This window comes from Eucalyptus grandis, chromosome 5, assembly GCF_016545825.1.
Source record: "Eucalyptus grandis isolate ANBG69807.140 chromosome 5, ASM1654582v1, whole genome shotgun sequence".
In the NCBI taxonomy this organism is placed as follows: domain Eukaryota; kingdom Viridiplantae; phylum Streptophyta; class Magnoliopsida; order Myrtales; family Myrtaceae; genus Eucalyptus; species Eucalyptus grandis.
In genome coordinates this window covers 19,483,515-19,498,849 of record NC_052616.1, presented here as the reverse complement: position 1 = coordinate 19,498,849, position 15,335 = coordinate 19,483,515, and the positions used below count along the sequence as shown (strand labels likewise).

The window sequence follows — 15,335 nt, the reverse complement described above, 5'->3', positions numbered from 1 at the left end:
TGAAAATAAAATCACTCAGGCCTAAATATCCGTCTCGGCCCAACATGTTCAATCTATAACAATCCGGCCCATTAAACTAAATTTACGGTCTAACAATTCTAAATCTTGGCCCGCTCTAAGCTAAGTCCAAGCCCAACTCTTCCATTCGGCTTATCAAACCCAATTCTAAAATTCGTGTGGCCCGCTTACTTCTCGAGCCCACACATTCTTCACGGTCCATCGGGTTCACTTTCTGGCCGAATCTAAATTAATATAAGTTCCTAATGATTCTGATTACACTAATGAAGGTTGATGAAATTTGGGATGTCATAGAGGGCCGGCCTCGCCAGGGCTCGCCCTCGCCCAGGCACGTGTCGACCTCGCCCCTGGCCAGGCAGGCGATAGCTGGTCACCAGCCACAAGCCAACGCCCACCCGGCGGGGGCGAGGGCCGGCCTCGCCGGATCTGGTCCGGGCGAGGCCAACGCCGCATGGGTAAGGGCGAGCCTCGGCGAGGGCTCCCCTCGCTAGATCCGGCGAGGCCGGCCCGCCCCCCGGCCGGGTGGGCATCGGCTTGTGGCTGGTGGCCAACCATCGCCCGCTTGGCCAAGGGCGAGGCCGATGCTCGCCTAGGTGAGGGTGAGCCCTGGTGAGGGCTCCCCTCGCCAAATCTGGTGAGGCCGGTCCTCGTCAAGGCCAGGGCGGCCTCGCTCGGCCGGGCCTTGCCTATGGCGAGCGAGGCTAGCTGGTCGGTTGTGGCCGATGGTTGGCCGTCGCTCGTGGCTAGTGGTCGGCCACTAGAAAAGGACAAAAAAAAAAAAAAAAAATAAAAAGAGGAAAAATAGAAAATAAAAAAAAAAAAAAATATTTAAAATATAATTAAAAATTATCCACATCAGCGTTGGCGGTCCTATGTGGTATCACCAGCGTCCACATCAGCATTTTCTGACAACAATTGGCTGGATGGACTGAATCAGCAAGAAGTGAAAAGGTTTAGGACTCAATTAGCAAAGTTAAAAGGTTTAGGAATCAATTGGCAAAATTGCAATAGATTTAGGACTTTTTGATAATTTTCCCCTCACTTAATTTGAGTTCCCCATAATAGGAATTAAATCCACAGCCATCAATTTCTAAGCCAAAAGCATAAAATGCCTTTATGGTGGGATCAAATCCCTACCAATAAAAGAAGTGATGACATTTCTTCATACTTCCAAGGTTATCAACTACTTTAATAACAAACCCACATTTATTTTTGTGGCTTATTAGAAACTTACTCATGTTCATTTGAAATTACTAACTTTAATCTGATTGATGTACCATGATTTGTCATATTAACTATTAAGATGTTGGCTAATTTTAGTCACTTAGCAACTTTTATGTCGCTTGCTTTAAAAATTTACCAACATTTCTTTAACTAACCACCTTAATTATCTACAAATATTTATTCCCGTGCCTTACCAACACCAAGTGTTCACTTTTATAAGAAATTACCAACCTTAATTTAAAAAGTACCACATTCATCAGCAACTAATTTGGTCACTCGACAATTTTGTTACCTATATATCTTTGTGCTTCAAAGACTACCAATGACATTAAAAATGTAACTACATTTATTTTTATGGCCTATTAATGCCGTGAAAGTTACTAACTTTACCCAAAATTACCAACCTTGTTTAAGACCACTCGTGCATTCTAAGTGAGCACCATTTTATTAACTTGTGGCTAAGGTGTGTGCATTCTGGTTGTGAACGGATGTGCGACTTGATTCAAGATCACTCATGTTTGAGAATCACTCATGCATTCTAGATTAGCGCCATCTTATTAACTTGCGGCTGAGGTGTGTCCAATTATTTTAAAAATCTAACTACATTTATTTTTATGGCCTAATAATACCGTGAAAGTTACTTACTTTACTGAAAATTACCAACCTTAATTTGATTTTTGAATTGACATTCCTAACATTAATATACCAACTAACTATAACCACTTATCAACTTTCAATCTTGTTAGGTTTTGAAAAGTAACAATGAAATCACTGACCCCTTTAATAATTTCCTGACATTTATTCTTGTGGTTTTGTTAAATTAAAATAACTAAATTGTTATTTTTTGTTACTTTGAATTTCTTATATTGAAATTCAAAAAATTATTATATTGAAATATAATATTAATCTTATTAATATAAAAAGTTTGTTAATTTGAAAGAAATAACTTTCTTGTTATAGATTTTAGAAATCATATCTACCTTAAACCCATCACCCCGATAAGATAATTTCATTAAGTTTATCTCCATTATATCTGACTTTGTCCTATCTTAAAAAGGTACCGAATGTAGGATATGATAATTATCATATCCTAAATTTTATCTTGACTACCAAATGCAAAGGAAGAGCTTAAAGTGCGTTATATGACTTGGTATTTATTTTTATGGCTAGGGTTAAGCATGGATGTGTTCTAGTAACATGGGTTAGGTTGGAGTCGGGTTGAGTATGGGTCATTGAGATTATATTGCATGAAAATGGGTCAATATGGGTCAGACTACTTTTAACCAAACTTAACCCGCCCATCTGACACCCCTAGTCAATAATGATACATAGCTTGACACTAGAGAGATACCCATATCATTATGTATTGATAATATTGCATTGTTTTGTTTGCCATGAGCATATATTAAAATAAAAGTTGAATCAGCTCCTTCCATACTATATTCCAAAGCAGAATTTAGAGTCAAATGTAGTTCATTATGGAAAATTCAGTAAGAATAATTATTTGCAATTGTATTCCATTCTTTGTTTGCATTTTGCACTAAAAATGGTACAGGAGGACCAAAAATAGGACACGATCTGTGTCTAATCAAGTTACGGTAAATTCCAACATTTTTTCAAAACAAAGTCCAAGCTGCCTGCAAGTCATCAATTTCAGATATACTTCTTCACAATTTCTTCGAAGATCCCATTTGAGCCAAAGTTGCAGTTGGACCGTCCGGAATAGACACGACTGGGTAGCTGAAAACGGAGAGAGAAGTGTCCAGGTGGACCAAGGCTTTCTAGTCTGCTCTCAACCGTGTTCCCACCGGTTGCAATCTCTCCTTCAATCATGACCTCGCCATCCATGTCAAAATCACATGTCAAAATCACAGCTAAAGGTTGTAGCATCTACAAGGAAGTTTCCGAGAAATTCATTAATACATATACATCATGATGTGAATCTGAATCCACCAAACGAAGAATACTCAAAATTTAGTAATTAACATCTCAACCTACAAATATTGAGGTTCTTTTATGCCATTGGAGACTTACTTTGATCTCTTCTGACCCCTGGAAGTGATAAGTTAAACAGGTAACTGTCTTCAGACTTTGCAAGGGTCAAACATCCTGTGATGGATCCTGCAAGCTCCACATCCGCATTCCAAGCCACTCCGATTCCAGCACTGCAGGTGGCATTAGCGCCAGGACATTGCATATATGTCGTAATAAGTGGAGAAAACGCGACGTTGATGTTGCATTTTCTTCCGTGAGAACCACGAGGATGCATGAAAAATTGAGATCGTCCCTCTGAACATGCCTCTCGTGCTATCACTTGATAGAACGCCTCGTTGGTGACATACAAGGGTAGGTTGGCAGCATCTTTCTCCAGAAAGAAGTCTTGCAGCCTGGTCAAAGTCTTAAACCTCGCAACAACCTCTTCCCTGAGGTAAGAGGTGCTTGGGTTATCAATGAAGACGATGTTATCTATCGCCACTGATGGTTTTATTTGTATGATGATGGACTTAAGGCCCGTCCGCCCGGCCGGCCCGCAAGATAAGGGCCCATGGATGAAGGGTTGAGATATGAAGAGGTGTTACGTTGAGGGGATGCGTCTTTTGGAGAAGACGTAAGAGAGAAAAGAAAAGGGAATGTACCCTTTCAACGTACGTAAGTTTTTTCTTTTCTTTTCTCCCTCCTCCCAAAACCAACGTAAGTTTTCTCCCCCTTGAACCAACAGTACGCTCCTTGGTAAACCCAGATCATATTCTTCCTCGAACTTCAACGTTGGTGTTTAATCTGTGGATAATAAGATACGCTCGATTCCGTGGTGTGTCTTTGATCGGTGATACATGTTTGTTTTTGGGCTCATCTTCCGCATTTTTTTTTAGGGGTTCGATTTAGTGTCGAATCCATTTTGGGAATAGTAATCCTCAACATTGGTATCAGAGCCGTAGTTCATGTTTCCCGATTGCCTTTTTATGTTATTGAATTATTTTTTGTGGTCGAAATTTGAGAAAAGCCGCTGCCGGTCGATCGGTGACGGAAAAACCCGACACCCGCGTACTGTTTGCCCTGTTTTGTGATTTTCTGCAAGTCAAAATTCGTTTTTGATAGCGCAGGGTCGAAGCTCTTGTCGATATGAGAAAAACGAGTGGCGGATCGCCGCCGGACGCACCGCCACGCCCAGCCGATTCGGTCTCTATCGGGCGCGTGCGACGCACATGCCGATTCGTTTCCCAGGCTCGTGCGACGCATGTGCAGAAGCCTAGCGCGTGTTGTGCACGCGCCAGCTGACATCTGCGTGACGTTAGCCCTCGCATGCGCACGACACGTGCCGATCCGTTCGTCTGATCCAGCTCGTCCGGTCGGACCGGTCCGCTCGTCCGGTCGGACCGGTCCGACCCGATCCAACCGACCCGATTCAACCCGACTCAACGGCCGTCAACTCTACTCGTTGACCGTTGACCACCTTTGACCTGACTCATTTGACCCGACCCATAGACTTGTTGACTCGACCCGGTCATCCGTTGACCATTAACTGGAGTTGACCACTGTTGACTGGCATTCACCACTGATGACCACCGTTGATTGGTGTTGACCGACAAAAAAAAAGAAGAGGAAAATGTTGTATTTTCCAATTTTTGTTTATTGTGGATTATAATTAATCCCTTTTTTTATTCTACATTTTGTTGCATGAACCATGGAAAATTATGTATTTTCCATTTTGTTCATTGTGGATTATATGTAATCCCTTTTTGTTCTACATTTGTTGCAGAAACTATGATGCGTTATGCACGTATACCTGCATTTCCGAGAATAGACGAAGAAAATGCAAAACTTAAAAGGCTAATGACAGAGTTAGCTAATTATCGATGGAACGACAATGATGTAGTATCACATGTGGTCAGGGTCAATCATATGATACAAGAAATCATTTGGAATGGTTATCCTATGTCGGATTTTAAGAAGGTGCCGGCATTAATTAACACTCTTCCACTTGAATGGCAAGCTGTGTTTGATCGCCTATGGGAGGTCAATGCGGTCCCGGATTATAGGAGCTTATGGTAGTTTTTGTAAGAGAGTACTATAGGATAGAGTTAACCAAAACTTCAACCCTTGGGATGAGTGCCACATGGCGCAGAGTGAGTGCGCCTTGGAGGTGGTATGAGAGCTCTCCAAAAGTTTTTTCGTGGTTGGCCAATGTGCCTTCAGATTTCTTAGAGAATTTTACTGATAGATTAGAAAAGACTTTCCCTATTTATTTTTTAGATTAGTCTGAGATGTTTTTTAGGTGTTAATATCTCTTTCCGTGTTGATATTTTCCTCTGGATATATTACTTAGTGTAATAGACATGTTTAATTATTCATAGTTCAATGTTATTTATTGTTGTAAATTAGTATGCTAATTTACAATTAGTTATGGGAAGTTCAAGAAAGTTTTAGTGACTTTGCTAAACTTATTTTGCATAGAAGATTATATTAATAATAGTTTCAAGTTAGGATTTTTTGGATGATGATTGGAAACATAGTGACCTTTTGATTCCGAAACCTTACTTAAAATTATTCATTAATGTGATAGGTCTGTGCAAAATGAATGCATAAACTATAGGCATTAATAATCCGTGCATATGTGTCTAGGGGTGTGCATGGTCTGGGTGGGCAGTTTTCGACCTAGAACCAGGAACCGCCCGCTAAGGACCGGTTCCGAAAAATTGGAACCGGGATCCATCTGTTTGTTGCATGGATCCACCCGGGAACCGTACCGTCGGTCCGGTCCGGTTCTTGGGTGGATCCATGGAACCAATCTTGACGCGAAATAATTTTGGTTTTAAACATAGAACGACTATGTGACATCAAAGCAAGACAAATAAAGAAAAATCAAATTTTAGTACGTGGAACAAAGGTTCATTTGTTACAACTATAAATGCAACCAATGAATGAATGGATGTACGTAAGTTGATATAAAGGCGGAGAGAGTAGTAAGTGCTCAGGAAAAATGGATCTCTCTTAAGGCTATGAACTGGACATATCCTTCATCAGGTTCGGCAAAATATCACAAGTCGCACAAACAAATCAAAGGAGGTGAAATGAGGCACCATCTAAACACAGGAAAACAAATGAAGTGCAATTAAACAAGACTTTATTGAATACATCACCTTCATTATATTAATAAATAAATGTCCCAATATTCAGCTTTGTATTCAGTTTTAGTAAAAAAAAATTTAATGTTAAACGGGAACTGGTCCGGTTCGAGTGGGTGGATCCGCCCATGGAACCGGGAACCGGACCGGTTTCCTCAAGAACCGCCGGTTCCGGTCTAGTTCCGGGCGGTTTGAGCGGTTCTCGGGTATTTTGCACACCCCTATATGTGTCTGATATGTTCAGATTGATGGTTTTAGCGACTAAGAACATAATTGCTTATTTGAACAAAGAAGACAAAATGAACGGCAAGAATTGTGAAATATTGAATATGAAAAGAAGCACTAGAAGCTTTTGACCATGTTATGAAAGAATTTGATGATGTTGTGCGCCACCTTGAGTTAGCAGAGGGCTGCCTCAAGGCATTTGAGAAGGAAACACATATTTGCTATATTGCTTCCAACTCAGAAGGAGCTTCGAGCTCTAAGCGCAAACGTATTGATTCATTCAATATGTAGAAATGCAAATGATCAAGTCCTTCTTGCAAGAAACCAAGAGCTGACCAACATAAGAGAGGAAAACATCCTCGAGTGAAGAGTATTTCAAGAGTGAAGTGTTACAACTGTGACCAAAAGGGCCACTATGCTTGCGACTATCGTGAGTCAAAGAAGGTACTCACTCCTTGTACTCTTAAGAACTTTGCTAATGTGTCAAGTTTTATATTATTAGCTGAATCTAATCCTTTGTGGACTATAAATTCAGGAGCAACAGACCATGTAGCAAAGGATAGAGAATCCTTCGTGAAATTCCAACGAGTACCAACTGGAACTAAGTGAATCTATGTAGGAAATAACTCTAGAGTAGAAGTAAAAGGAATTGGCACCTTCCAACTGAACATGCATGGTGGATGTACTTTGTTCCTACATGATGTTTTATATGCTCTAGAGATTCATCGAAATTTAGTGTCTGTTTTGGTGTTGGTTAAGCTTGGTTTTAGTGTGAACTTCCATAATAGTGGTGTAGATTTGTATTTAGATACAAACTACTATGGTTGTGGTCATTTTCTAGATGGTTTTATTATACTAAATGTTGATTGTGGTGATGTCAATGTTTGTTATTCCCTTTTCACGTCTTCTACTTCATATGATAATGATGTGAATGTGTGGCATGCTAGACTTGGTCATATTGGCCAACAACGTATGAATAGACAAGCCAAAGAGGGCTTGTTGGGTAACATTGAAAAAGTCGATTTACTTATATGTGAGCATTGCCTAGTAGGGAAAATAAAAAAGAAAACCATTTGGAAAAGGGAAAAGAGCTTAATTTCTTTTATATTTAATCCATTATAACGTCTGTGGTCTAATGAATGTGAGAAGAAGGCATGGGGCTGTTTATTTCATCACATTTATAGATGATTATACTCGATTCGGACATGTCTATTTGACTTATCATAAATCTGAAGTATTGAGTTGTTTGAAAAAGTTTATGAACTTGGTAGAAAATCAATTAGACAAGAAAATAAAAGTATTGAGATCTGATCGAGGTCGTGAATATTTATCTGATGAGTTCAGAAAGTTATGTGATGAAAAATGAATAGAAAGACAGTTGTCTATTCCTTATACTACTCAACAAAATGGTGTTACGGAAAAAAGAAATAGAACCCTTCTGGAGATGGTTAGGTCCATGATGACGCATGCTAACTTATCGATCATTTTTTGGAGTGATGCTTTGTTAACAACTACCTATATACTTAACCGAATGCCTTCCAAATAAGTTACTTCCACTCCATATGAGTTATGGACAGGTAGAAAACCGGACTTAAATCTTCTTAAGCCTTGGGGTTGTGCTGCCTATACTCATGAGCCCTCCCACAAATTTTGGAAACTAGGTCCCAAAGAAAAGAATAGTATTTTCATAAGATACTCTGAACACTCGAAAGGGTATGTGTTTATAGGTGAGTAAGAAAGTGGGAGTATAACTGAGTTTGAATCACGGGATGTCATATTCTTAGAGAATGATTTTCCTAAAAATGGTGAAATAGGTGAGGACTACTCCATATTTGAAACCTTGAATCCAAATAATGAATTTAGTGGAGTTCTTCCAAGTGGGAGTAACATGAGAAGTGATGAATTTAATTCAACTAACTCTCAATTACAACCACATGATGAGACGATATCATCATTATTTAATCCGAGTGGGAGCATAATGGGGAATGATGTGCAAAGTGTACCATCTCCCATACGGTGAACAAGTCGCAAAAGTATTCCTCGTCGATGTTTTGATATTGAAGGGAAAACTTTTATGGTTGCTCCACAAGATGAGGATGAGCCAAGAAATATTAATGAGACTCTAAATTGCCCTAGTAAGGAAAAATGGATTCATGCAATGGAAGAGGAGATGGAGTCAATGAAGTCAAACCATGTTTGGAAATTGGTTGATCTTTCAAAAGGACGCAAACCTGTTGGGAACAAATGGGTTCTCAAAATAAAGCATAAAGCTGATGGCTCGATAGAAAGGCATAAAGCTCGCATTGTGGCGAATGGGTATAATCAACAGGAAAGAATTGATTATGAAGAAACATTTTCTCCAGTAGTGAGATTGACCTCAATTCGCATCATTCTGACAATAGTGGCAAGTATGGATCTTGAATAACATCAAATAGATGTAAAGACTGTTTTTCTCAATGGAGAATTAGATAAAGAAATATATATGGAACAACCTGCTGGTTTCATAATGAAATGCCAAGAATAAAAGGTATGTCGACTTTTGAGATTGATATGTGGCCTTAAGCAATCATCGAGACAATGGTATATACATTTTCATAATGCTATAATGGCATATGATTTTACAATGATAAATGAGGATCATTGTGTATATATCAATTTGTGATCATATCATTATATATTGATGATATACTAATTGCCGAAAGCAATATGGAGTTTGTTAATACTGTGAAGAGTTGGTTATCTTCCAATTTTGAGATGAAAGATATGGATGAGGCTGCATACATTCTTGGAATTAAGATTTCAAGAGATCGTTCGAAGAGGTCATTATCTCTTTCGCAAGAAACATGCATCAATAAGGTTTTTGAACGATTTTGTGTGCAAGATTATAAACCCATTGATATTCCTATTGCAAAAGGTGAAAGATTGAGCCATAGACTGTGTCCAAAGACTCTACAAGAAAAGGAACAAATGAAACATGTTCCGTATGCTAGTGCTATGGGATGTTTAATGTACACTATGATGTGTACAAGACTTGACATATGTTTTGCATTTTGAATAGTGAGTAGATACCAATCCAATTCAGGTCAAGCATATTGGAAGGTTGTTAAAAGAATATTGAGGTATCTGAAGGGAACTACTGATTACAAACTGAATTACTAAGGAAATGATCTACAACTTATAGGCTATTCAAATGCTGATTGCGGAGGAGATTTAGATGAAAAGAAATCTACCTATGAATTTGCTTTTTTACTGAATAATGGCGCCATATTTTGGGGCAGTAAGAAACAAACATGTATAGCCTTATCCGCGATGGAAGCTGAGTTCATGGCATTATCAGCAGTAATACAAGAAGGTGTTTGCCTTAAGAGATTTTTGGATCATTTAGGTGTTATTGCGAATGTTGCAGACTCATTGTTGGTTAACTGTGATAGCCAAGCAGTAATAGCGTATACCAAAAATCCAAAATATCATGGCAAGACCAAATATATAGATACCAAGTATAATTTTGTCAAAAATATGGTTGTACGAAAAGATGTGAACTTACAGTACATGTCTACGCATAGAATGGTAGCAGATCTTATGACAAAGCCAATACCTAGAGATGTATTTTGTGGTCATGTAAAATCTCTAGGACTGCATAGAGGCTGATATACTAAATATTGTAATTTCCATGCAGTGTTCACATTTAATGAATTTGTGTTTTTCATCATTAATGCCTATGAATCTTTGTTTGACGTTTATGCATCTCAATGCTCAGTGCATTATATTAAGTATGTCAGACATATAAGAGATTAGACCACTCACATGGGTGATCGCCTCTATTTACTGTGTGATAAATAGAGATGAAACAGTTTTTAAGCTTATTATCTAGGTGATAATCGAGAGCTCAAGCTAAAAATATATATGTCGCATTAACTAAGTGTTAAGATGAGGACATAATATTTATTATGTCCAAAAGTAAAATAATCCACATATTTACTTTATCTGTCTATAATGCCAGATGTGAGTTTTAATGAATTATGTGAATGAGTAGATATGTGAACTCAAGTTAGACATTATGTGTGTCTGAACTATCATCTGTACGGTATTAAAGGTGTAGACATACACTCCATGGGAAATGAATTAAATACCGTAATACATGTAATTTATACTATGTATGCATGAGAAGAACAATAAGAGTGGCAAAAGTTTGATCTCAACTTTTATACCGTGTGAGATTCTTGAGGAAAAATGTTCCTCAATTTAGTGCCCTTATGAGTCTTACTTATTCTCAAGATGTCTATTTAGTGTTTGCTATCTTAGGATGTTGCCAATGATCATGAATTGATTCGATCTAATGGGACATTTCTAGAAAAGCAAGCTGAACTAAAATTGGGAGTTTGAAGGAAAGAGGAAGATCGAATTTGGAGAATCACATTTTAGTTTTTTATTCACTGGTCGACCAATTATTATTGTTTTTGGGATAATCATAATTGTGAATACAATATATCACTGTTTAAAAAGAGATCGAGAAAGAGATATAAATGTGATCGATCGATCTAGGGTACTGCATACTAAATCTACTCAAAGTATGATGCCCATTATGAGCTGCTATATATTCCTAACAAATGTATGTCAACGAGCTCTCGATGTATGTTGATTGCACTGATTATTCACCGGTATGAATATTGTAGAGAGGTAAAGAGGATCCTGTTCGGCCCACCATGCGAGTGGGAGATGATGGTTTTATTTGTATGATGATGGGCTTAAGGCCCATCCGCCCATGTTAGGCCTAAAAGCCCGGCCTGCAAGATAAGGGCCCATGGATGAAGGATTGAGATATGAAGAGGTGTTACGTTGAGGGGATGTGTCTTTTGGAGAAGACGTAAGAGAGAAAAGAAAAGGGAACGTACCCTTTCAACATACATATGTTTTTTCTTTTCTTTTCTCCCTCCTCCCAAAACCAACGTAAGTTTTCTCCCCCTTGAACCAACAGTACGCTCCTTGGTAAACCCATATCATATTCTTCCTCGAACATCAACGTTGGTGTTTAATCTGTGGATAATAAGGTACGCTCAATTCCGTGGTGTGTCTTTGATCGGTGATACATGTTTGTTTTTGGGCTCATCTTCCACATTTGTTTTAGGGGTTCGATTTAGTGTCGAATCCGTTTTTGGGAATCAGTAATCCCCAACAGCCACAAAGCGCTATTCGACATGCAAACAAGGGTGCAAGTCAGTCGGAAAGAAGTTGATGAACTAAGGGGGTAGTTACTACCAGGACCAAGCATTCCAGGTGGAACCGTGTCGTGAAATATCTTGAGCAACGTAGGCTGGGCCACTATGATAGATTGACTGGCCTTCCTGAGTATATAATAGTATGCGTGCATCATTTGGGCCACCATCAACTTGGATCGGGCCAGCTGATTCGGAGTGTACTGGGGCAATCTCTCGAATACTCTCTGCATTGATGACTTGTGGGGTGGCCTTTCCTCTTTGAAATGAGGCCCAAAGTATATTCCAACAATGGAGGAAGCACTGGTCATTCATCAGCATGCCTTCACCTGTAGGAGTAGCAATGGATGGTGCCGCAGCATTCACGGGTGGACCCATTTTTAAACAGAATCTACAGGAGAGCGATGCATTAGTTGAGGAATAGGATATGCAACATAACTAGTAGAATCTTCTGATTGCACATTATTAATGCTTCATTCAATATAATGGATATGCCGTCAATAATATGTTTGATTTCTAGCATTGCAAAAACTAATAGATAACGAACTTTCTTGTAACGTAAGTGAAGTCATTCTAACTGCAGAAACTTAATCGACATATCAGATAACCATCAACATGCTGCTTGACATCTACATGAATCAACTGTTAGTAAACCTAAACTCTGGTAATAACAAAGAAATGCTCCAACCAGTTACGGATGAATCAATTTTTTCTGGCGAAATTGATTAGTGAAAGAGCATGGCTCATCATGATTCAGTTTAACAATCTCCAAGAACTATCCAAGGCAACAGGGAGGATGATGCGAAAGAAAAAAAAGAAAAGAAAGTTGGTTCGTTGGCACAAAACAAACTAGGCTTAATTAGATCATACACTCAATCTCACAAAAAGAACAAATTTTATTCCATAAAATGTTATATTTTGGCTCCGTTTTAAAAAAAAAAGCAAAATCATGTGAATAATGTATGTTTTTCATCAATTTTTCACAAACAACTTCATGAGCACATCAACATCTACAACAAGAACAAGAGGGCAAAGAGGCAAACCAGTAAGTTTGAAGAACTTGTTTGATGCTTTGGACTGGAGTAGTATTAGAACATAGACTAGATAGTGATTGAAAGAGTTGGGCGTGGCCAAAAAGTACTAGCAGAAGTCAAGCTTTTATAATGCTAGTTTGCCTCTATGAGGGGTAGTTGTGTCATTCAACAACTTTCAGAATTCATACATTTTTGGTTAAGATTTCATTTTCCTTCCTTGCCCAGCAAAATTTCTACTAATCCAAGAACATAAAGGTATCCATTTGGACCCATACTAATGAGTAGGTAATTTAATTTAACTTACCTATTTATACATAGTTTTTAAGGGTGTGCAAAAGAACTAAGATTGCCCTGAACCAGACTAGACTAGTTGCTCCTAAAAGGACTAATCAGGTTCCACATTCCTGATTACAATTTAGGGATATGTGCAACACAAGTCCTAAAACTTACAAGGAAAGTGCAATTCAGCCATAAAACTTACAAAAAGTGCAATCGAATCCTAAAACTTGTCAAATTGGTTCAATTGAGTCCTAAAGTTAACACCGTTAGATTTATTAACGGAAAATGCTGACGTGGCGCTGACGTCATATTTTAAATAAATTTATATTTTCCACGTGGCTTTTTAAAATTATTTTTTATTCAAAATTTTTAAAAATTAGATTTAAAACTAAAAATGAAAAACTAATATTTATTTTAAAAAAAAAACTGTTAAAAAAATAAAGAAAATGGTACCGGCGGGCATGTCCACCGCAACCGCCGCCCATCGCCTGGAGGGGCCGGCGACGGTCGCCGGCCGGGCGAGGCCTTGTCGGCCCGGGCGAGGCCCGACCGCCCCGCCGGGTCGAGCGAGGATGCCAAGATCTGGGCACGCCGGTCCTCACGGGGGCCGGCGACCCTCTGCCCTCCCCGCGGGAGGCCTCGCCGGCCCTCGCCTGGGGTCGGCGATGCTCGCCCAAATCTGGGCACGCCGATTCAGCTCCGTCGCACTCCCGACGCCGTGCCCCGACGCTGTCCAGATCTGAGTGAGTGGGTTCCGAGGGCAGGGGTTCAATCACCGTTGCTGCACCGGACTGCTGCCGAGCCGTGCCGTCGTAGCCTCGACGCCGTCCCCAGAAACAGCCGTGACCCTTTGCGGTGCCGGGCTGCTACCGTTCCCCGACATCCTACCGCCAACCCCCCGACGCCATCGCTGCACCGGACTACCATCGTCGCCCAGCCGCCACCGATGACTCCACCGATCCAACGTCGGGGATGCCCAGATCGGGGCGCAGCGACCCCCGACCCCAAATTTGGGCGGCGTGCCCCGATCCGCTGGGGTGGCGCCCTCGCCCGGCCGGCGAGGGTGGCGAGGGCAAGCCGCGACGGCAACGCCGGCCACTCCGTGATGGGCGGCGGCGGAAGCACCACCGGTGCCTTTTTTTTTTTTTGCACAGTTTTGTTTTTTAAAATAAATTTATCTTTATCTTTTTTGTTTTTAAATCTAATTTAAACAAGAATAAAAATAATGTTAAAAGCCACGTGTATAATAAAAAATCATTTAAAATGCTACGTTAGCGCCACATCAGCATTTTCCGTTACTCAGTTTGACGATGTTAACTTTAGGACTCAATTGAACAAATTTGATAAGTTTTAGAACTCGATTGCACTTTTTGTAAGTTTTAGGACTGAATTGCACTTTCCTTGTAAGTTTTAGGACTTGTGTTGCACATATCCCTACAATTTATTGGAAACAGTGAATATTAGTCTGCTTTCCTCTTCATCACTCTGTCTTTTGCCTCACTCATCTTCTGGTCTCGCTTGCCTCTCTCATCTCACTCTCAATGGCCTCCGGCCTCGTAGATCCCATCTTTCACTCTCGTTCTTGATCACTTTCAGCTCCATCACTCCCTCTATCACTCTCGCTCTTGGTTGCCTCCAACCTTCAATCTCATTACTCGCTCTCAAGTTTATGCCTCTTCCAAAGTGGGGACATTGGTCTAGTTTCTGAGTAGGTCTGTGGAACCAATGGGTGGTCCCCAATTCTAATTTTTCGAAACCGATTCTTAACGGATAGTTCTAGGTGGTTCCCAATTCTAGAGCTCTAGAGGTTCCAAAGTGGGAATGTGACAGCTTGAATTTTCAGATTTCGTTTTCGATTAACTAAATCGGGCATTTCATCGATGCGCCAATAGTGTTATTCTTTGAGTTGATCACTTACAAGATAACTGGACTATCTAGGGAAGCAATTAAGGAATCTAAATACAATAGACTTGAGAATTCGACCAGGAATCAACTGCTCGATCGTGTTGGTTTGCAAGGGTCATTATGACACCATAGAAATCGATCATAGATCGGAGATAGGTCGATTTGATTGAGATATGTGATCATAATGTGGGTGATTCCACCTGATTGCAAAATACTCATTGATCGGCACTAGATTGATTTTTTTGTCATTTTGGTACCCAATGCCCATAATTGAAATCTCGAGATTTTTACGATAACAGAGGGTCGCCAATGTG

The 15,335-nt window shown here is 39.9% G+C and overlaps 1 protein-coding gene across 1 annotated transcript; it reads right to left on the bottom strand.

The window, feature by feature from the left end:
* Positions 1–2,895: 2,895 nt before the first annotated feature.
* On the bottom strand, positions 2,896–13,999 carry LOC120293697 (increased DNA methylation 2-like). Its single transcript, XM_039313414.1, has 3 exons — positions 13,893–13,999; positions 3,293–3,665; positions 2,896–3,132 (listed from the first exon to the last, which is right to left on the bottom strand). Exons 1-3 carry the CDS (start codon positions 13,997–13,999, stop codon positions 2,896–2,898), a joined length of 717 nt encoding a protein of 238 aa, XP_039169348.1.
* Between the last annotated feature and the right edge of the window lie 1,336 nt (positions 14,000–15,335).

What these genes read in the sequence shown, in the direction of transcription:
- LOC120293697 (XM_039313414.1), bottom strand. Translation starts at nt 13,999, where the DNA reads ATGTCGGGGAACGGTAGCAGCCCGGCACCGCAAAGGGTCACGGCTGTT. An exon ending in AGCAGTCCGGTGCAGCAACG is followed by an intron (nt 3,666 to 13,892) that starts GTGATTGAACCC and finishes CTCTTACCTCAG; the next exon opens with GGAAGAGGTTGTTGCGAGGT. An exon ending in TTAACTTATCACTTCCAGGG is followed by an intron (nt 3,133 to 3,292) that starts GTCAGAAGAGAT and finishes ACTTCCTTGTAG; the next exon opens with ATGCTACAACCTTTAGCTGT.